At 35.3% G+C, this 23,866-nt stretch overlaps 3 protein-coding genes across 5 annotated transcripts; 1 reads left to right on the top strand and 2 right to left on the bottom strand.

Moving 5' to 3' along the window:
- Positions 1-5,417: 5,417 nt before the first annotated feature.
- On the bottom strand, positions 5,418-6,590 carry LOC121745453 (pathogenesis-related genes transcriptional activator PTI6-like). The gene has a single exon (XM_042139368.1). The coding sequence runs from the start codon at positions 6,396-6,398 to the stop codon at positions 5,718-5,720; it is 681 nt and encodes a 226-aa protein (XP_041995302.1). The 5' UTR covers positions 6,399-6,590; the 3' UTR covers positions 5,418-5,717.
- A 3,210-nt stretch (positions 6,591-9,800) lies between these two features.
- LOC121743138 (26S proteasome regulatory subunit 6B homolog) lies at positions 9,801-17,255 on the top strand. 3 transcript variants are annotated; one of them, XR_006038214.1, is made up of 8 exons: positions 9,801-10,254; positions 11,289-11,519; positions 12,215-12,373; positions 12,542-12,694; positions 12,886-12,969; positions 13,066-13,115; positions 15,203-15,408; positions 16,890-17,255. XR_006038214.1 is itself a non-coding variant. In XM_042136336.1 (6 exons), the coding sequence occupies exons 1-6, from the start codon at positions 9,850-9,852 to the stop codon at positions 13,198-13,200; spliced, it is 1,167 nt and encodes a 388-aa protein (XP_041992270.1). In that variant the 5' UTR covers positions 9,801-9,849; the 3' UTR covers positions 13,201-13,261. The 3 variants fall into 3 exon arrangements, 1 of the variants encoding a protein (XP_041992270.1); XR_006038213.1 differs by having other exon boundaries at positions 15,199-15,408; XM_042136336.1 differs by lacking the exons at positions 15,203-15,408; positions 16,890-17,255 and having other exon boundaries at positions 13,066-13,261.
- On the bottom strand, positions 13,350-15,347 carry LOC121743137 (geraniol synthase, chloroplastic-like). Its single transcript, XM_042136335.1, has 5 exons — positions 15,212-15,347; positions 14,688-15,048; positions 14,372-14,590; positions 14,148-14,286; positions 13,350-14,068 (listed from the first exon to the last, which is right to left on the bottom strand). Exons 1-5 carry the CDS (start codon positions 15,324-15,326, stop codon positions 13,523-13,525), a joined length of 1,380 nt encoding a protein of 459 aa, XP_041992269.1. The 5' UTR covers positions 15,327-15,347; the 3' UTR covers positions 13,350-13,522.
- Positions 17,256-23,866: the final 6,611 nt, after the last annotated feature.

Genomic DNA, 23,866 nt, shown 5'->3' with positions numbered 1-23,866 from the left:
GGCTCAGCATGGACCAGAGGCCAAAGAGTGATGGTGAAAGAAGGGAGCTAAGTAAGATTCCCTATGCTAACATCATAGGCAGCATCATGTACACAATGCTGTGTACAAGGCCGGATCTAGCACAAGCCATATGTGTCACAAGCCGCTTCATGTCTGATCATGGTAGAGAACATTGGAGTGCCTTAAAGTGGCTGCTCAGATATCTAAAGGGTGCAGAAGACTACGGGTTGGTATATAAGACAGAAGGTGATCAGCAAGATGGGGCACTCGTTGGTTTCTGTGACTCAGATTTTGCTTCAAATAGAGACAATAGGAGATCCCAAACTAGTTTTGTTTTCAACCTATATGGGACTGCAGTTAGCTGGAAGTCGGGTTTGCATCATGTAGTAGCCTTATCAACGACGAAGGCTGAATATATTGCCATAACCGAGGCAGTGAAGGAAGCAAAATGGCTCAAGGGAATTCTGAGGGATTTTGGTGAAGAGCAAGGAACAATGGACATTTTCTGTGACAGTAGTAGTGCATTAGCCCTTGCAAAGCACCAAGTGTTTCATGAAAGGTCTAAACATATTGACGTGAAGCTCCATTTTGTAAGAGATGAAGTGCAGAAGGGAGAAGTCAGGATGAGGAAAGAGTCAACTGATCACAATGCCGCAGACATGCTAACCAAGCCCTTGCCAGCTCTAAAATTCAAGTATTGCTTGGAGCTGGTGGGTCTCCGAGAATAGTGAAGGGGGACCAGACTGGGAAGAAGGTGGAGTTGATGGCGTGGTTAAGGTGGAGATTGATAAAAGTAACCACGCATCATCTGGGTCGTTCATCAGAGACCATCAAGATCGACGGACATGATTTGAAGGCAACGGTTGAATCAGTTGGGATGCCGTTGCAGCTGGAATAGCTCGCCGTTGAAGGAGCGTGCATTCTCCATATATAAAGGAGAGATCAGATGCATGCACAAGCAGAGTGTGTGTGCATAGTAACTGACACGAATCAATTCTTGTTTTCATTTGCTTGATTAGCTTTTGGAGAAAAAAAGTGAGATTAGAGGCAAGTGTGAAGTTTTGAGAGTTGTATTCTTCATCGTTGTAATCTTCAAATCATCATCAATAAAGATACCTTCTTCCTCGCCCGTGGACGTAGATCGAAAGATCGAACCACGTAAAATCTGTGTGTCCATTTCTTTGTTGTTCTTGCGTTTTACATATCGGTGGCCAACTATAACATTAATAAATTATGATTCACGAAAAAGTTGTAGTGGTGAAGAAAATATAAAATTTATTGAATTCATTAAAATTGGAAACTAAGTTAATAAATTGAAATTTAGTTAACACTCCTAAATAAAAGTAAAAGTCTAACACAATAGTAGTTAACGAAATTCATAGTAGTATATTTCAAACAAATATACTGAATTTAAGAAATTGCTGCACATGTAATTTAAATCAACAGCCAATAAATGAACCGACGTGTAAAGCAGCACAACATCTTGACACGTTTTACAAGAAATTTTATAATAATATAATCATATTAATTGTTTAGTAGTATTAATGTATTTAATTATATCATCTTCTTTCTTAAACTACCTCGATATTAACCACTGTTCTTCATCCCATTCTCTCCAATTTTTGATATCTTGATTCAGTTGATTGTTCAGCCCCTTCTCACCATAAAATTTCTGATGATTTAGTCTTAAACGACTCCAGTTTGGCAGGGCTGAATATACATTTCAAAAGTTTTAAAAATTTTAACAAAAGCAAAAAACTTGAAAAGAAAAATTGGGTAAGGGCTTAAGCCCTACCCTCTATGAACGTGTGTCCGCCCCTGCATTGGGTTACTTTATAATTAAATTAAACAAAAGGCACCACCTTATAACTACTAAAGCTAAACATGCTTATTTTTCCTTTTTAAAAAAAAGGCAAACATGCTATTCAGCAGTGCCCCATTCCCCAGTTCACACGGCAACTAATTAAATTAAAACTAGTGTACAAATAAATTTGAAGCCTCTTCCAAAGTCAAGCGCCATTTCAACGATGCATTTCATCTCAAAGTAGTTAGTTTTGAAAATAAACACATGGGAAGATATACATAGAAGAATGCGAGGAGAAAATTTGTTGAATCTAGAATTTATATCAATGGATGTATTCAAATTGTGAAGGCAAATTGTTTGTACATATATGATAAATCATACAGTAACGGTATCATAAAATGAAAATTAACTACAACTGAAAAAGGATAGGAAAGAGCCCGAAACAATAAAATTTGTGCTCGGAAATCATATGTCACAATAATGATACATGTCTTGCTCGTATGGCCATTTTGATTCGGTAAACATTATACTATCATAACAATCTCCAGTTTGATAATAAAATTACAAGTACTTTAAGTCTTGCCAACAACCGATATTCACCCCAATCTCTACTATTAACAACACTGGCAAATCTACATGGTGTGATCAAGATCCATATTTTAAAACTTTATTGGAGTATAATTTTTAAAAATATGGAGTACTATGATTTGATTAGTTAAATTTTTAGAAGTGAGAATTTTCTCCTTACTAAATTTGTGTCTTGATATTTGCTCTTCCTCACTATTTTAACATCATCATAAAAACTTTACTCAATAAAAACGATTTAAAGAGATTTATTAAATTCCTATAAATTGTGAAAAATATCTTCTTACTACCGCAAGTGATAACACCTGTTCCATGTAAATCATCTACGGTATGATGAGATTCTGAACTAGTAGAATATTTAAAACATTTTAAAATAACAAGTGAATTTTGTATATTGTAAAATACACGTGTACACATACAGACACTTAGACGTGCGCCTGAAGTATCAAATAAGTTTATATATTGCGCACTAAAAGTAAAATATATCAATAACGACGACCTTAAGAAGTATTAGTGCATTGAAAAGGAAAAATATCTTAAATATAAGTTTTATTTAGTGTGTGGTGGCATGAGATTTTAAATATAAGTGGGAGGCGGCTTTGTGTGGTTCTTTTCATAGCTGGCTATTTGGTCACCAACCATTGGCCCCATTCAATTAATTTTATTTTATTTTATTATTTTCTGGATTTAAATATCTACTTGGCACCCATTAATTTTGGCCCGCATTCCGCAGCGGCCGGGCTTTCTCACTCACACTCGATTCGTGTAATTATAATACCATGAATTTGACGTGTTTGTTTTTGCACTTAGATCTATTTTAATTAGATTTTATTTTTGTGATTGATAGGAGTATTAATATTCCACATCAAGATACAGTGATTAAAGATACAGTGATTAAAGATAGATTTTATTTTTGTGATTGATAGGTGTATCCAAGTGGGATTTTTTTTGCCACTTTGGAGTACAATGAAGTTTTTTGGGCTGAATAAATGTTTATTCATTTATGCAAACTTTATTCAAAACTTGTCTAGGCGAAGTGAGCATGCCAGTTTGATTAAAATCTGTCTTACCAAAAGGCACCCATAAGGACTTGGCAGACAGATTGGAAGCCATGAGTTTATTTCTTTCATTAGGAGTATTTTTCTTGAATTAATGAAATAAAAACTATTAATGTAACAAGAGGGTATGCTTACTCGTAGAATATGTGACATGGAAAGGGGACTTTAAGGAAATTATTCGGATAGTAGAATGAACAAATTAATCTTTTTCTTCCCCATATTTTGGTCCACGACTCCACATAGTATATAATGAAAGTATGGAAAACTTTGGAAATATTCGGCCATAACATTACGAAAAAATATAGTACTCCATAAATTGTCCAACAAAGCATTGACCAATAGACAAATACGGCCATTTATATAATAAAATTATTTATTAAAGTATTAAGTCCCCATTAGTCTTCTACAATTCTACTAATCAATTAATCCTAAAAGAAGAAAGGAAGACAATGGCGCCACGCCAGCAAACAACAATCATACAACGGATCCCATAATATAATACTCTATTTGGTTTGCAATAAATTATCCAAATGCATTTAATTAAGGATCGAGTGAATACAACATTGACTTACTAACGTGATTTATTATTTGAATTTAGAAGTAAAACTAACGCTAGTGGTGAGTACTCGGTATATTTTCAAACACGTGTCAACTAATTTTCAATATAAAATTCAAATAAGCCATACACCAAAGTAGAGGGACCAAGATTCATTCAACCACGAAACTAAGTAGAAACCACGCAATTTCGCTTTGTCCATTGTCTCCCATCACATGAACTACGACATTTTCCACATAATTTCAAATAATATATATATCCATATTCTAAATATATACTGTTGTAGTTTCAACTTCCCATTGTCACAGGCCTAACAGCAGCACAAAATATATCACTAGATTTGGCCAAGCGTCTCATACTCTCACCTAATAAATTAATATTACTATCATTATAATACTTCTACGTATAGCATATACATCTAACTACATCGTTTAATTAGTATCAATTGTTTAAGCCATGTAGACATTTCAATCACTTATGACTTAACCATGTGCAAAACCAAATCTAGGCCAAAAATTGTATTTTTAGGTATAATTACCTCTCTATAGTATCATGTTAATTGTTAAGTTTTGATACATATATAATGATATTGATACATGCAGTATTAATCTATAGTGGAAACACAATTCCACAGCCTAGTTATTAGAATTAAATGACCCAATTAATAAGTAACACCCTAGCATTGTTGTAGTTATTTCAACCAATAATTTAAATTAATTACCCGGTAAAGTACTACGTTGTGCAAATAACACCATGTACATATCGACCTATAATATATAGATAATAAAATATTAATTTCTATTAGTAATTTAAAAAACTTGCTCAGCACGTTATATTCATCGAAATTCAAAGAGAATGAGAAACTTTCCAAATATAAATTCATTAAAAAAAAGAAGAAAATGAGTATCTCTCAATCGATTAATCATCTAAATTAAATGTACTACTGAGTTAGAAAAAGGGAAAAATATAGAAAGGGAAAAAAAAGGAAAACGCAATTTAACTTAAACACATGTGATAAGGCAGGCTAAGAATAAATAGCATAGACTAGACGTGTTCGTTGGCTTCGGTGCGAAACCGTGAGAGGATATGTCCAGACAAGCGTGTAGAATGATTTGAAACTATTCAAATGGAACTCATCACATCATATTCAACAACTTGTACATATTTTATTCAAATGCATATTTCGAGACTTTTCAAGATTAGAACATTATACTTGAGACCAGCAATCATTCTTTGGCATCTTCTTCACTATGCTACCCAATACTAACATGATTATTGGCTCCACTTAGTTATTAAAAGGCGTGGCAAGATTTAACAATAACAAATTATATAGAGCCAGTGTTAAATTGGATATTTCAATTTAATGTCGGACTCATATTCGATCTTCTCCAAGTCAATAAATATGCGTTGAGACTTATACAAACTTTTTTCACTCGACAAAAACTCAACTACTTTAGGTACAAACTTTTTTTACTAGTTCAAATTTTGATATGCTACCCATAATTTTACTTACAATAAACAATAGTATCACAAATTCTCCACCATAAATTCTACACCTAAAATCCCAAAAATCGTCCTCGCACAAAATCGCCGTGTATAATAATACGTGTACGGCTATTAATAATAAATAAAATACACACTCATCGTTGAAAAGTCCACGAGCATTCCCGCCAACTTGCTCGCGCGCGCCAATCAAGCTCCCGACACGCTGACGTCATCTTAGCTCATTAATGAAGTCATCAAAGTCAAACTCGCCGAATTCCTCCGCCCCGAATTTCACCGGCAAACTCAACGTCCAGTCCAGGTCAAACCCGAAGTCAGCGCCGAGGCCATCGTCAAACGCCGTGAAATCCTCGCAGCGGAGCACCGACGTCGGCGACAGAGCGGCGTCCTTCCCCGAAGAAACGCCGTCACTCTCCGTCAAGGACTCCGTTAGAGCGTGCGGCGGCTCAGGGAAATTGATGACGGCGGCCGCGCCCTTCAGCCTGACGGCGGCCCTGTCGTAGACGGTGGCGGCTTCCTCCGGCGTGTCGTAGGTCCCCAGCCAGACCCGTTTTCCCTGGGCCGGGTCGCGGATCTCGGCGGCCCACCTCCCCCACGGCCGCTGCCTCACGCCGCGGAACTTCCCGCGGCGAGGCGCGTCGGGGCTCCGCCTCCGCTTCTTGCTCGCCGGCGCCGGCGCGTTGAAGGTGATCTCCTCGACGTGGCGGCGGACTCTGTGGACGGGGGCGTCGGACTCGTCGCCGGAGGAATCGGTGGCGTCGGCGTCGACGAGGAAGAATCGGACGACTTTGCGGCGGAGTTTGGCGGCGGCTCTCGGTGGATTGGTGATGAGCTTGTTGGTGGTGACGACGTGCTCTGCGAATTTCACCGAAGGTTGCAGTTGCTCTTCCATGAAATCAGCCAATTAAAATTAAAATCAAAATCAAGAAAGCAAAGGTCCACTACTCCTCCTCCTGCTCCTCCACTTGTGTTTGATTTGAAGAGAATATGAAAGTAAGTAATATGAAATTGAGAGAGAGAGAGAGAGATCAAGAGTTGGAAAAAGAGGATCTCCAAGTGTGAGAGTGGAGGGGTGGGATTTATAAAGAGAAGAGGGAAAGTGGGAGAAACAGTGAGATTAAAGGAAAAGGAGATGAGTGTATAAGGATACAATATACAGCGTATGGCGTGCGTATAGGACACTGGTTTCGAGAAAGAGTGGGGTGGTTTGTTGGTTAGAGAGCTGTCTGTTTTTGGCGGGAAACCTTGGAGTCGTTGCCTCCTCCAGTCATGGGTGTTGCAGTGGGGCCGGTGCCGAAAGGTCGGGTCATGCGCAAGTCCAGGCAGCCTACTTTTTATGACCGCCCAAGATTTGTATTCGACCACTCAAAGTCATGGTTCGCCCCGATTTTATTAATCGATTGTGTCCATTTCTAAGTTTGACAATTCAACATATCACCACTTTTATATCTTCCATCATTGCTGAAAGAATGTATTCTTTCGGACGCACAATATTGCTCAACACATTTTAACATGTTATGAACTTAAATAACTATCATCCTATCTAGGATGAATCAGTTATTGGGACCCAATTATGCAACACATAAACACCGAGCCACAACTAGACAACCACCATAAAGCACCATGCACAACCCCATCCAAAAATAAGGGAAGATATTTAAAAACATACAAGGGAAGTGAAGGAATTGACTCTTTAAGATTATCGAATATCGTTCATCTTCTTATGTTACTCCGTTTGTCATTCATCGCTCCATTGATAAAGGAAACTATGGATACCAACTTTTGAGCCAAATACCAAGCCTTCAAAACAACATGAGTTTCTTCTCAAACTTTTAAACATAGCTCAAAATATTACTTTATTCCCAACATTTTAAATAGGCCATGAATTGACATAGCCATACATATCCAATGTTTTCTATCAAATCTATGGAATGGATTATGGGGCGCTTTTCCATTCATGGAAGCACATAGTGATCTTTCAATTGATGTGTTCCACGGTCTTTGGTATTTCTTGCATAATGCACAGTGATCCTCTTCAACTCCTGAAGCGCAATACAATTATTAAGTTTTCTTCGAATGATAAACAAATGTGAAGTTATGCACAAGATGAGCCTGATTTTCATCAAGCAATGTCTTTTCAAATATCTCGATGTGACCACTCGATTTAAGAATATTTGTATAAAAAAATATAATGAGAATGGTGTGAATCTTAAATCCACAAACTTGATGTTTATAGAATGCCAAACTCAACTTGGATTCTCTGACTTTGACATCACCTGACTTAATTTTGTTAACCACAAAGTCAAACATACCCGTTCTACAATTTTTTTAACCACAAACATACTTGTTCAGGTCTTTTAAATTAACGTGTAAATTCATAATGTGATACACTATAGAAGTAGAAATAGCATTGATACTTATGTGTGTAATTTCATCAATTTTCAAAGTGGAGGAAGATTGTGCCTTGAAATTTCATTTTGTGCATCCAGATTAGGAATTCAAATCTCATCAACATCTTATAGTATGAACTTATTCAGATAAAATAAAGTATTACATTCAATAAAAAATAGCTATAATTATTCTGCGATCATATACTCTGACTTTTCACCAAACTTTTACCAATAATTACCAACTATAGTAGACTCTCTTGCCCCAATGCTCCATGGAAGAGCATTTCCAATTTTTTTCATGAACACAAATTGCCAACATAATTTGTTCACTCTTCCTTTTTGAGTTAATTTGTTTTTTTTTTCGATCAGACATAACCTCCTCCAGTCCCTAAAGAAGAGGTGAGCAAAAAAAGTTTGACAAAGATAACAAATAACTAGACAATAACAATATGTAATTACTTGACAACGAAAAGAAAAAAAGCTCTTCTATGATTTAAAGATATAATTGTCATTGAAAAAAAAGCTCTTTTATAAACCTTAAGCCTTGAATAAATTTAAAAATGGCCAAGATCAGGATGTTTAATTACTATAGTGTCATAGTGTGATTGATTTGATGGGCCTACTTTAATATCAGCTGAATATTATATGGGTCCATCCTAACGTGCATTTAGTTGTTTGGCCCAGACATTCCCACCCCATTAACACCCTAAATTTTATTTTCTCACACCTTAAGCCTAATTATGACCTAGAAGCATGCTAATTATTTAAATCTTGGGCCAGCACGTGCTATTGCTATTGCTATTGCTTCTTAATCAAGTCATAATTATTATCATTACAATTATTTTAATCAAACTTCATTTATGACATTCACAACATCAACTTGAAGGTTATGCCCCTCTTATAGTATAAGGGAATGGTGATTCTTATTTTTATTAAAATGGAAATGGAGAAGAGAATATAAAAAAATTTATCATTTCATTTTTGATCTCATTTTTTTATATCAAGAAAGAGTTATTAATTTAATAGTAAATTTAAATTGCTAACTTAAGCACACAAAATGAAAATGACAAAATAGATAGATTTATCTAGTCAAGGTCGTCGATTAAAACATCAACGTAAAATAAATCAGTAGGGGTCGGTCAGAATCCATTATTTGGAGGTAGGATCCCATAAATTTCTCATTTTCCACAATGTCATCAATTTGTTTTCTACTTTTCTTGGTGTGCAAGCGCCAAGTGATGACTCACACATTCCACCCCTTGTTCCAATATTCCTATGCATCTACACAAGTTGCGATTTGTAATAAATTGGACATTCAAATCATAATGCCTCCCAAGGGACCACAAATGTTAAAATTCCAATATCTTGTACCAAATCGGCTTGATGATGATCTTATCTCTTCTATATAAGTATGAATAACCCTCTGCCTTATGAGGCCTTTTAAGGGGTGAGTGGCTATAAACTTGTTTTGGTTGTTTGACATCCGGCTCTACAACTAGATATACCAAAATGTTTGTCAGTTTAGTAAGGTAGATAACTCATCTATCTTGGATAGTTGGAGTTATGTATATTCTCAAACCAACATTCCGGGCTTGTATACGAACTTCAAATGAGAAATTCATTAGCATGAATCCATCACGATTAATCAAGAAGATTTAAGATAGTAGAATTGTTGAACTGCTATCAAAAGAAGGAAAGTGATTTACAACCAATGACAAAAGACTGAAAATATTCTTCATTTTAGAGGTATTTATAGAAGGGTATGTTTGGCATTTTACATCATATACATTTTGCTTTTGTGTATTATAGAAGGGTATGTTTGTCATTTTACGTCATATGTGTACAAAATTTGAAAAAACTGCAAAATAAAATTAATAATCCACTGTATCTAAATCTGGCGCGCCAATTTCAATTCCAAATCCTCGCCATTGTGAATTGTGATCCTCTGCAGCCATGGCTCTCGACGATCTGAGCGACGATCTCTACACCCAGATGAAGTCTCTGCAACGGCAACTGGAGTTCTACGAAATTCAAGAAGAATACATCAAGAAGGAACACAAGCAGCTCCGGCGAGAGCTTCTCCGCGCGCAGGAGGAGGTGAACCGCATACGGTTGGGTCCGCTCATCGTTGGAAAATTCCTGGAGATGATCGATCAGAACCACGGAATCGTCGAGTCGACCACTGGCTATATTTACTGCGCGCGGATTCTCAGCACCGTCGACCGCGAGCTTCTCACGCCTTCCTGCTCCGTCGGGCTGAAACGCGGTTTCCGCGCCATCGTCGAAGTCCTGCCGCCCGAGGCCGACTCCAGCATTTCGCTTCTCAGCAATTCCGTGAGGCCCGACGTCAATTACAGCGTGAGTCTCCTTTTTCCTGTTTGCGGTTTTTCCCCATAGCAATAGGGGTTTTTAATTCTGTTTTTTTAGGAATATAGTTTATAGATTTCTTCAATTGGATACTCCGGAATTATCAGGGGTTTTCGTTGTTGACATTTTGTGAACAATCATCGGATTTTATGCATTGTCTTAGTTGGAAGGAGTTTCAGAGTTGCAGATAGTATCTTGAATGATAAAGTCATAAAGACATTGCTGATTTACTGCACTCAGAAAACAAGATGATAACATATCAAAATATTCAAATATTATAACATATATTCAAGAAAGCCTTCAAGGGAGCTCGAGCTCGATTCACTTGCTTGTGTTTTAACCAGTTCTATAGATTGAAAAAACCAGAGTTAATATGTCAAGAATGTATGGAGTATTGGAGTTGCGTCTATAGATTGAAACACTTCATAATATTCCACCAGTCCACTACTTCAGGTCATGGCAAAAGTCCGATCAATCTCGTCAATTAACCAACAGATATCTTCTGTTAAAATTTGATTTTAAGAGATGCATTCATAAGGATGATCAGAATTATCCATAACTGAGTTAATATGTCAATAACTTTTTAATAGAGAAAAATGTATTAGTGGTAAAGTGTGCACAAATTTAAACTAGTAGGTTTGTCAGGAAAAATCTCAGTTGAGGGGAATATTTCTTGATTATCACCTAACTTGATTCGGTGCTGATGTATCAATGTTTTGGTAGCTATTCTGATGTTCTTCTCTATGCTGAGGATTCACGTTTGGTATAATTCTGAATGAAGTTTGGTGCGGTGCACAGTAGTGTTTTTATATAATTTGTTGAGGCATATAGGTTTGGTTCTGTTCCATGGTAGCTCTCAAGGATTACACATTTTCATGGCCGCACTCTTAAAGTGTTTTTACGTATGCATAAGTAGTAGTACACTTTATTCATTTATCATCTGTTCAGTTTATTATTCATTCTTTACTGCCTTGTTTATATTGGCTTCATATTTTTTGATGGACTTATTCTGGTGACTCTATCAGGATATTGGAGGATATGACATTCAAAAGCAAGAAATTCGAGAAGCTGTAGAGTTACCTTTGACCCACCATGAGTTATATCAGAAGATTGGCATAGATCCTCCTCGTGGTGTATTGCTATATGGTCCTCCTGGCACTGGCAAAACAATGCTGGCAAAGGCTGTTGCTAACCAGACTAGTGCATCCTTCATTAGGGTTATTGGCCCTGAATTCGCTCAAAAGTACTTGGGAGAGGTATACTTGAAATGCATATTGACATAATATTTTGCAGCATTGCCTGTGACATTTTAGTCAACTAATTGTTTGTGGTTATTTGTATGTTATTCCTTGAGAAAAAATTATGTGGTTAACTGGGCAAATCTCTGTGAATACCTGATTAATCAGATGACATGTTCAATGTCAATTTCCTGTCAATTGCTTATCCTCCTTCAGAGTATATCTATCTGATATCAAGTAGTATATTTTATTTTTCCTGTGATTTGCTCTTCTTTTGGCAAATCTGATATGGTCTATTATGTCAGTTATCTCAAATTTGGATCATCAGTTGATAGACTCACTACTTCACTTTCCACTTTCAGTTATATATATATATAGGGATTAAAAGTATCATTCTATGCATGCTGAAAAAATATCATTTTATATTGTATAAATATCATTTTTAGTAAAAATGATATTTTTGACCCATAAAATGATATGTTATTAGGTTATCACCATAAATATGGTTATCATTTTAATGCACCCCTCTCTCTCTATATATATATATATTTAAACAGCATATTAATTACTGCCATTGATGGTCTTCATTTTTTTGGGATTGGTATGGTTAGAAAAAGGCGAAGTAAACTTGTCATTTTAGCCTTGGTGTGTACTTGAGCTGTCAATTAAAGCAAACTGAAATGTATCCTAATGGATTGTTTTAATATCTCCAGGGTCCCAGAAAGGTGCGAGAAGTTTTCCGACTTGCTAGACAAAATGCACCTGCAATTATTTTCATTGATGAAGTTGATGCAATAGCTACAATTCGATTCGATGGTCATAGTGCAGTTGATATGGAAATTCAGCGAACTTTAATGGAAATGTTGAATCAGGTATGCTAAGATTTACATTAATAGGAAGAAAAATTGAAGTCTATAGACATAAAAATTTCCTTAATAGATATAGTTGAAGAATAGCACAAAGTAGATGACATAGTTACTACCTTTCTGTCTGCCACTTGGTTCACATTATCATAGCAACACGATTTCTTTGTCTTGTAGATGGATGGATTTGACCAGTCAGTTAATGTAAGTGTTATCATGGCAACTAACCGAGCTGACACATTGGATCCAGCTCTTCTGCGTCCAGGAAGACTTGATCGTAAAATTGAGTTCCCTTTGCCAGATAGACATCAGAAGAGGCTTATCTTTCAGGTGATTTTGATTTCGAATTTCCTCTTTCTTTTGTACCTGTTAACCAATTCTCTAATAAAGAGGTGCAAGTGTGATTGGTAAAAGAAAAGAATACAAGCTCAATCCTCTGAACAAATCAGTCTCTTTTGTTCCTATGATTTAATTAATTATAGTGGAGTATAATTAAAGGCAAACGACGGTATTATGGGCAGGTTTGCACTGCTAAAATGAATTTGAGTGATGAGGTGGACTTGGAGGACTATGTCTGTCGACCTGATAAAATCAGTGCAGCTGAGGTTAGTGATATTGCTCTCACTTTACTTTGATTCTGTGCGTTCCTTTACTTTGGAGACTGACAAGATACTGAATGTCTTGGTCATTTACAATTGCAGATCGCTGCTATTTGTCAAGAAGCAGGTTTGCATGCTATAAGAAACAACCGGTATGTTTTACTTCCTAAAGATTTTGAGAAGGGTTACAGATCCAATGTAAAGAAGCCTAACACAGATTTTGAATTCTACAAGTGATAGCCAGGAAAGTGTAGATCAGTAAACATATGTTCAGACAATATAAATGCGGTTAGAGAAATGTATGTTGTCACAAATCTGTTTGACGAAGTCAATCAGTGGTATCCCAATATTCTGTGACAAAAATATGGTGACAAATGGAATTTAGATAGGGGTCCATCAATCCTAAGGATTTAACACTAAGATTCCATTTTCATTTTAGTACTACTACATAGGATACTAGTGATCCTTTAATACATTTACTGAAATTAATAAGAGTATTGGTAATTAAATTCTATGTTATTGAAGATACAATAAAAGAGGGTGAGAAATGTACAATATATTAAGAGGAAGGAAGAGGAGTGAAGAAGAGGGCTTGAACATAATTGTCGACACTCAAAGAATAGGTTTGTTGTTGATGGTTGTAGATCACTTGGGAAGCTCGTGCCATGTTAAGCGCGACTGTGATGATAGATAAGGGCAATGTGTTATTGTTGATGAGCTCTCCGTTGAGATCCTTCCATAGTTGGAATATCTCTTCCAACATTCCACTTCTTGCTGCCTCCTCTGTTGCCAGATTGTTCTCTTTCATAAACAATGGTATGCCCGATGCCAGATCCCCACGCTCTTGCTCCTCCTTAGCAGTCCCAAGATCATCCCAGAGGCGAAGAATTCGCCCTGCCGAGGAGAATACCTTGGGATAGGGTTTCTGCCTCAACAGTGAGGCGTTTTGGTCGGTTACACCTCCTATTAGAAAGAATAGATGTACCAGAGCCATGTATGCCCCTGCCGTTGATACTCCATTCTCTATGTACTCTTCCAAGTTTGGTGCATTCCCACCATTGAACCACTTTGCCTCCACCATGAAACCTTCAATCATGTCTATCCACTGCAACAAAGAATTAAATTATTTTTAATAAAATAAGTACTAGTACTAAGTTAATTCCTTATAGATTGCCAATACTTACAGTTGCTTTGAGGTAGGGGAGGACAGTCCGGCCGGTGTCCTTGAGCACCGTGTAGCAAATGTCATTGGTCGTGTTGTACAATGCCATGTAGCATATTTTCATGTACTCGGGGAGTGTCTCCATTGCTTCAAGATCCCATCTGTTTTGAACAATGAAGACATTATTGTCAAATCATGATCAAGCAATAATGAATTACAAAAAAATGAATTGATCAAGATTAAAACCTTTGAATTGCATGGGTGAAGAGGATTAGTTCATCCATTTTGCCATAGGTGTCGAAAATATCATCAATGACTAATAGAATAGCTATGGTCTTGGCCAACTGTATTCTGCAGGTTGAGTATTTTGGGTTAGGGAGAAGCCCTACTGTCCACAAAAAGCACTCCAATGGCCTATCTCTCCCAAAACCTAACTTTTCCACCAACCCTAGCTGCTTCCACCACCTATATAACATGCATATATTCATTGGTGTTAGCTAGAAATTTAGATGATACTACTACTTATTTAACAACAACAATAATAATAATATAGATGCATGACCTTTTAAGTTCAGTGAGTTCGGCTTGGTGTTGAGCTTGGACATGGTTATAGTCCAAAATAGCAAGCTCCAAAAGGTCTCTATCATGATCACTCCGGTTGCCATATTCCTCGATGAATCGCCTGGCCTCCAACCTAGCCATCCTCATATGACTCGGCACCTTTAGGGCCCGTCCCACCTCATCACTGACCCGCTCCTCACCATCGAGTAGTGATCGTTCCGCAAACTCCTTAGCCTCCTCCAAGATTTCTTCCCCTTTAGCCCCCATATTTGATGCTTCGTACAAGCTCAGTAACCCTACCGTGTCGTCTCTCAAGGATTCTTTAAACTTTTCGCTTTCGCCCTTGAACTTCAGTAACACATCTGATCACCAAAACCAAGCATAATTTTTAATAATATTAGGGGCAATTTGGTAAGGTAGATAACTTTATGTTGGAGTTATCGATCTAAAATGTGTGTTTTGTCTAATCAATCTTCCAATAGTATAATAACTGGAATCTATGTATGTTGAAGGTAGCTAGTGTACCGGTGCTGACGTGGAAGCCAGCCTGGCGGAGCAGACGGAAGCGAAGGGCGGTGGTGAAGAGGTCTTCTTCGGTGGAGAAAGCAGAGCATTGGAGCTGCAATATGGCGTCGATCATATCTTCCAAGTGGTAATCGATTCCTAGCCGTTGGATGTCATCAATGAGTTGGACTTGCTCAGTGCTTGTCTGCAGTTTTTGGGTAGTCTTCTATATTAAATATTCTCTCCTCTCCTCTGGAATCACCTGTACATGCTCACCTTATAGTTGATGCTATATTATACTACTTGTCATAGTTAATTAAATACACACCAGTTTTTTGGAATCACCTGCACATGCTCATGTCATAGTAGATGCTATATTATAGTACTCCCTCCGTCCCGCACTACTCGCACTTATTTCCTTTTTGGGCGTCCCAAGTTACTTGCACTCTTTCCATTTTTAGTAAAAAATTTCACGCCGTCATTTTTGACTTTCCTATACACTCATTCCTTAATCTCCGAGCCGAAAAGGAAATGAGCGAGTAGCCCGGGACGGAGGGAGTACTACTTATCATAGTTCATTAAATACACTATTTTTTAGAATCACCTGCACATGCTCATGTCATAGTAGATGCTATATTATACTACTTATCATAGTTCATTAAATACACACCATTTTTTTAGAATCACCTGCACATGCTCATGTCATAGTAGATGCTATATTATACTACTTATCATAGCTGATTAAATACACACCATTTTTTTGGAATCACCTGCACATGCTCATGCACATGCTCATGTTATAGTTGATGCTATATTATACTACTTATCATAGTTGATTAAATACACACCATTTTTTTGGAATCACCTGCACATGCTCATGTTATAGTTGATGCTATATTATACTACTTATCATAGTTGATTAAATACACACCATTTTTTTGGAATCACCTGCACATGCTCATGTTATAGTTGATGCTATATTATACTACTTATCATAGTTGATTAAATACACACCATTTTTTTGGAATCACCTGCACATGCTCATGTTATAGTTGATGATGCTATATTATACTACTTATCATAGTTGATTAAATACACACCAGTTTTTTGGAATCACCTGCACATGCTCACGTTACAGTAGATGCTATATTATACTACTTATCATAGCTGATTAAATACACACCATTTTTTTGGAATCACCTGCACATGCTCATGCACATGCTCATGTTATAGTTGATGCTATATTATACTACTTATCATAGTTGATTAAATACACACCATTTTTTTGGAATCACCTGCACATGCTCATGTTATAGTTGATGCTATATTATACTACTTATCATAGTTGATTAAATACACACCATTTTTTTGGAATCACCTGCACATGCTCATGTTATAGTTGATGCTATATTATACTACTTATCATAGTTGATTAAATACACACCATTTTTTTGGAATCACCTGCACATGCTCATGTTATAGTTGATGATGCTATATTATACTACTTATCATAGTTGATTAAATACACACCAGTTTTTTGGAATCACCTGCACATGCTCACGTTACAGTAGATGCTATATTATACTACTTATCATAGTTGATTAAATACACACCAGTTTTTTGGAATCACCTGCACATGCTCACGTTATAGTAGATGCTATATTATACTACTTATCATAGTTGATTAAATACACACCAGTTTTTGAAGCTGTGGTGCGGCGCTCCCATTGACGATGGGAGACGGCGGAGATGTCACAGCTGAGTGGCAGATGGAGAAACGGCGGAGAGGAATTGCGGCGCCGGCTGCTTGCAGTGGAATTGAGGCCTTTTGGGAGCGACACAACGTTTGTGACAAGATTAATGATATGGTGGTGCTCCTTGCACAAGACATCCTGTCCGATATCAATATGGAGTACTTTATATTTAAATTCGGACTATGAGTAATGCTCACATTCGATATGTATATCACTTTTTTGCTTTTGCATATATACTATACTAAATACTCTAGTTGTAATATGTTAAAAAGAAGTTTAAATAGATAAGTTAGTATTTTCTTTAAATTCAAGTTTAGAATGTCGTAATTTACCTACTAATTGGCTCTAAGAATAATCGGAAATGGAACTTCAATTGATGTATGAATTGTACCTCGTTTGCCTCTGGTTGATGTTGAGTATAAACACGAATATGATATTGCTAAACAATAATTGGAAATGGCTAGCACATATCACAAAACCTAATTGAAACATAAAAAATGAAAATAAAATCAGCGTGCCTGCGATTTCAAAAAATACTAGCTAGTTAAATTTAAATGAAATAAAAAGGAGAGTACATGGTATGCCTACCTTTCTCTCCTCATAAGCCAATAATTGTATGCGATATGCTAAATCTGAAACCGATATGCAATATATATAGGCAGCAAAATAATGTAAGCTGGAATTAATAAACTAATTAGAATTATGAACCTAGTTACTATACTGAATCAATTATTAACGGTGTTGGCAATTGAAACATAAAAATGAATATAATAATATCTCACATTACACAAAGAGCTTAATCCACTATATAAATCTTATGGGCCTTTCCTCCTATCACCAATTGGTTTTAGGATGGAACCCATGGATTTCTATCATGGTATCAGAGCGGGTCGCCGACTGTGGGCCATATTTAACTGACCCAGCAGTATATCTGGGTTGAAATCGAAAAAAATGACTAACCCAGCAGTATAACTGAGCTGAAAATTTGGGCCAGTGGTACAACCGATCGAAAAAAAATTGGGCCAATTGTCCAATCGATCATAAAAAAGTCCAACCACTCCAAGATTCACCTTGAAGGGTTTGAGGGAGGGTGTTGGTAATTGAAACATAAAAATGAATATAATAATATCCCACATCGGTGTACACAAAGAGCTTAATCCACTATATAAGTCTCATGGACCTCTCCTCTTATCACCAATTAATTTTAGGATGGAACTCATGGATTTCTATCTAACTTTATAATGTAAAGGCTTACTTTGTTGATTTATTCTATTATTGAATCTCCAAATTGCTTATGGTCAAACCGCAGCCTTCATATATATTGACGCATTGACCGCCAAATATAACACATGCAATTGGACAGAGACAGACAGTCGACATTTAATTAAATGCAATTTTACATTAATACACCATACTTTTACATTGCAATTTATAGCATTTCAATATCTATAAGAAATTCATTCATTAAAAGCATTCCTCATAGAAAAAAGAAAATAAATATGCTGATTTCATCATAATACTAAAATAATCTAATTATAATTAGCTGATCAAGAAGGTCACGACGCAACTTCAGATATTTAACCTGAAAATGACCGACATTTAACCTGAAAATGACCTATTACGATATTTATTTAACCTGAAAATGACCGACATTTAATTGAGGATCGAACATGTATATATGAGTACGTCATTTCACTTGATATTAATTAATCAATTAATTAGTCCTATTACGATATTAAGCGTTCCAAAATGATTAAGGTTGCCACGACGAGCTAGCATACAATTGCAATTAGGTGAGATGGTTTGTATGGGAGATAGTAATCAAATATTTAAATGTCTATGTATTTTTGGGGCGATTATAAGATGCAATTTAATCTCACGTGTAAGCACTTGATGCATTTTTTCATGGCTTTAAATTTGAACAATGGCCCGCCTTGGATGACCTTTTCCTAAATTTTGACAAATATAGGAGTATAATTTTATCTACTCACACACTTTATGTGATAGCTTTTATAAGTTTATTAATAACCTTAGGTATATTTTCAAATTGCATTGTGCATTTGATTTAGTTTTGAAAATATGCGTTATATAGTACTTCAGGTAGTGATAAAATACAAAACTCTATATATTATACAAACTCTAAACTATAATCTAGGCCATTAAAAAATGTCAACAGAAGACAAAATAACAACAATAGAAAATGACTACATAGGGTCAACATAATGTCAACACATCATCAACCGTTGACATTGTGTTGACATTTATTATTGTTTTTATTTTGTCACCTGTTGACATTTTTTAACGGTTCAGTTTGAAGTTTGTACAATATTTAGAGTTTGCATTTCATTACATCCCTAGTACTACTACATATGATAAATTTGGGCAAAAATTATAAAATTTTACTACTACCACAACTATTTTTCGAATCATACTATTATGATTTTCTTGGTCAATTTAGCCCATTAAATCATTATATAATAAGTACTCCTAGTATTTTTAGATTAAAATAATTAATCGTGCAAGCACAATAAATTTGAAATGTTGCTAATATAACCCAAAAAAATGGTTTTCTTGATCTGTATATGGAATCGTCATTTTGGAAGGTCTTTTTTTTAATCATACATCATATATGCCTCATGTAGTAGTCGTTTGGCTACGATACGTCAATCGAATAGTAATTTAACATAGTATATTCTAATTTGTACACTTTTAATTTATGATATAGTTTTATTATTTAAATTATTTTCTTGAGTATTTTAATGAATTTACTGTATTCTCCTTAAAAAACGAAATAATGTTGTTTTAGTTTGAGGTTGATACACTGTTCACGAATGCAGCCTTTATTAATATGGTTGTGATAATTTGAAATATTTGTACATATATGAATTCATAAATTGGTCGTAGATAATATATACTGTATGAGTTATGACTGCAATCAATTTAGATATAGGAATAATTTTGTTTCAACTGCATTCTCTATTAAAATCACAGTCAAATGAATATACTATAACCTTCTAGCTACAACGGACCAATTTCAGTCATACATACGAGGCTGCAACGTTTGCAACGGTATTGTATTTAGAAAAATAAAATTAGATTATATTTGATTGTAAACATTTGACTTTGAAATAAATAATTTTAATCACGTGCCCGAATTTATTTTAATCAATTTTAGACTGGAACAAAAATAAAATTTTTTTACCAGCCACGTAGAAAGAAAATCGTAGTATTTAATAGTAATTAATTTTAATTAAAATGGGTAATTACGTAGTATAATTGATCTTCGGTTATTTTCACATCATATTATTCTGACATTAATTATAGAATGTAAGTATCGCTTCTTCATATAATATTCCAGTAGATATGATAATGTGTTAATGTTTCCTTATAAAAATTGACTAATTATTACTAGTATTTCAAGTTAAAAATATTTGGTCATGTTAAAATTGTAGTAGCATTAAAATGCATCGCAAGCTTATTTTTTTGTCATACAAGTCGTCAAAGTGTGAATTATCCTCAGTCGTGTTATTTTTCACGTTATTAGCATCATCATATTATATTTAAGTCTTATACTTTGTTGTTCATTTTGCGTCACTGTGATATCATATTCGTTATATCACTTATATGGTAACACAATTCCGTTACATAATTGCATTATGTATTTTAATAGTCTATAGTTTATTTTCGGCATAGAAATTAAATATGAATATTTAATACTATATTTTTTTATTAAGAAAAAAATGCTCAAAGCGTAACATAGAGCGTCAAGCAAGATATTTCTACACAAAACAAAAACTGAAAACAAACAAATCAAGACAACCCCAACTCAACATGAAAACCACCAGGCCAACGAGCAAGACACAAAAACAAGAAAGTAAAACCAACTAGTAAGGAAGACCAACCACTTGTGGAGACTTGACTAAATAATATTAGTCATTTGGATCGGTGGAATGAGAATCTTGAACACCTTCCTTTCACCCAACACCCAAGACGCCATAAAAGTTTTCTCTTTTTCGCTTCCAACTCGGGTGAAACTTTTGAAATATTACCTTGTTGCGGATGTTCCAAATAGACCAAAGAATGATGTACAACATAGAGATTCATTTTTTTTGTCAAGCTTTTGAATAGGGATTCCAAGCTAACTTAGAAAACAAGTCAACGGATCCTTGGGAAACAGAAGGAGATATTCCATAAGTCATAGCAAAATTACCAACGTATGTTGGAGACCTTGCAGGAGAAAAAAGATGTGTTCAATAGACTCAATCTGTCCCTTGCAAAGTGGATCAGAGATCATCTTCGACTCCTCTGACGCCAATTCTGAAGAGTCTTTCTTTGGTATTGAATCTTCCTTGTTGTATAAACTAACAAAGGAGTTGTGCTCGTGATGAATAGAATAAAATAAGAAAAAAAATAAAATATTATAAAAAAGTACTTCTTACTTTTTTTACCGAAAATATACTCTTTTAGTATATTGCAACAGTTCAAAAATGAATACTACTACAACTCTATTAACACATGGAGTAGTAACAAAGCGGTACTTTTGCACCATATATATAGTTTACACAGTTCCATTACACACTTCACTTTATAATTTCATTATTGCACAACTAAAATTAAAAAAGATGAACATAGCAGCAATTAAAAGAAAAACAAAATTCCAATTGCAATCTTATAAATATCATATCGATCTAAATCGTTAAAAAATGAGGAGTAATGGATAAATTAATATTAGTAAACACGCGGTTCTTTAGTCATCAAAAGGATTAAAATATCATGAAATATTAATAAAATTAATATATAAAACATAAACACATTTTAAATCATGTTTAGCATTCAGAATATTATTATTATTATTATTATTATTATTATTATTATTATTATATATCAATAAAATTAATGAACACATATATAATAGTATAAAAATTAAAGAGTTAACTTTTTTTATCTATATAATTAATTATTTTTATAAGATTATAACTAGGCCTGCTTAATCGGTTCTCCGGTTCTCGGGTACCCGGAATCGAAACCGGAACCGACCGGGTAATTGAGGAACCGGGAACCGGTTTTTCGGTTCCAGTTCCGGTACCGGTTCTAATGTTCTCAAAAATTCCGGTACCGGTTCTAATGTTCTCAAAAATTCCGGTTCCGGTTCTACCCGGAACCGAATAATAAATCAATTTTAGATTTTATAAGATACATTAATTAGTATCCAATTATCTTATAGGGGTTGTGTGTGTGTATATGGCGTGTGTGTGTCTGTGTGGAGGTTGTGTGCCAGTGCATGGGGTTGTGTTATGCTGTGTGTATGGTGCTGCATGTGTTTCGGTGTATACTTGTTACTAGTATTTTGTTGTGTGTTGATTTTTATTTTTAGGTGTTATGCTTTTTTTATTGAATTATTGTTTTTAGGTATTGGAATATTGGATGATGAATATTGTTATCTTGTTGATTTGTATTTTTGTGTGTTTCTTTGAATTTTTTGGTATAAATTGCTATATTTTTAGATGTTGAATTATTCAAAAAAATTAAAATTAAAACTACAAATCGGATCCGGTTTGTAATCGAAATCGGCCGGGTAAGAACCGATCGGTTCCAAACCGGAACCGATCGTATCCAGTTTTGGTTCCGATTCCGAAATTCATGACAATTGGTAACCGGGTACCCGGTCAAATCGGACCGGATAGAACCGGAACCGGCCGGTTAAGCATGCCTAATTATAACTGAAGTATCAAATCAGTTATCTTATAAGGGTATGAGAAACAATTGCACTTAGACCATCCGCAGCGGTGAGCAGCATGCTCACCGCCGTCCTTGCCGCTGGCAAGGACAGAGCTCGTCCGCTGATGCGCCCTGCCGCTGGCAGGGTGGTGCTCTTAGCTAAGAGCACGTCCGTGCCAGCGGCAAGAGCACGAGGTGGCGACGTGGCAGCTTCTGATTGGCCCGTTGATTTATCATTTATTATTATTATTTTTTTAATAAAATCGAAAAAATCTGAAAAATTCAAAATTAATAAAAAAAATATTTTCTCACTTCCTTATAATATATATCCATTTTTTCCACACTTTTAATTTATTTTTTTTTCATTATTTTTACCCCAAAATTCATACTTTCATCTATAAATACTCTCATTTCAAACACAAAAAATGACACTATACTAAACAACTCTCTAAATCTCAATTTTTATGAGTTTAATTATGTAATTTTTAATTTTTAGGAGTTTAATTATGTAATTTTTAATTTTTAGGATTTTAATTATGTAATTTTTAATTTTTAGGATTTTAATTATGTAATTTTTAATTTTATTTGTAATTTGTAATATTTATTGTGGTTTTTAAATGAATTTTAATATTATGGAAATGTTTTTGTTTAATTGAATTTTATATTAATTGTGCTCGTCCTTGCGGAAGAGCACAGTTGTGGGTATTGTGCTCTTGCCAGAGAGCAGGCATGAATAGTATCGCCCGGGCCCACAACCGTGCCGCTGGCAAGAGCACGGTTGTGGATGCTCTTAATGACATCCTAGTGAGCAGCCAATTTAGGCCTTAGCTTTATTCGGACCGCAAGCTAACCGGGTTACAAATTTTCGATCATAAACTTCTAAATTTAGCAAAGTATTTGACTCAACCCATAGATTCTGAGTTATATTAACATATCTATACATATACTTATTCTCTATTCCTTAAAATTATGTCACTAGTTAATATTCCACATTTTTTATTGGTCCTTCAAGGCTGACCTTGACTAAGGTTATAGCATTACCCCCTTTCCTCCATAGTTAGATATTTTTTCATTTTAGGAAGTTCCTTTATTATTGAGTCATTTCCATATATAGTAACTTTTTCTCTTTCTTACTTTACTCTCTCTCCTTTATTTACTTTCTACTTTATTCTCTATATTTTTCTCTCTCTTACTTTTTTATCTA

This window comes from Salvia splendens, chromosome 8 (assembly GCF_004379255.2).
Source record: "Salvia splendens isolate huo1 chromosome 8, SspV2, whole genome shotgun sequence".
Taxonomy (NCBI): Eukaryota; Viridiplantae; Streptophyta; class Magnoliopsida; order Lamiales; family Lamiaceae; genus Salvia; species Salvia splendens.
The sequence above is the reverse complement of the archived record's forward strand: the minus strand, read 5'-3'. Positions and strand labels throughout refer to the sequence as shown.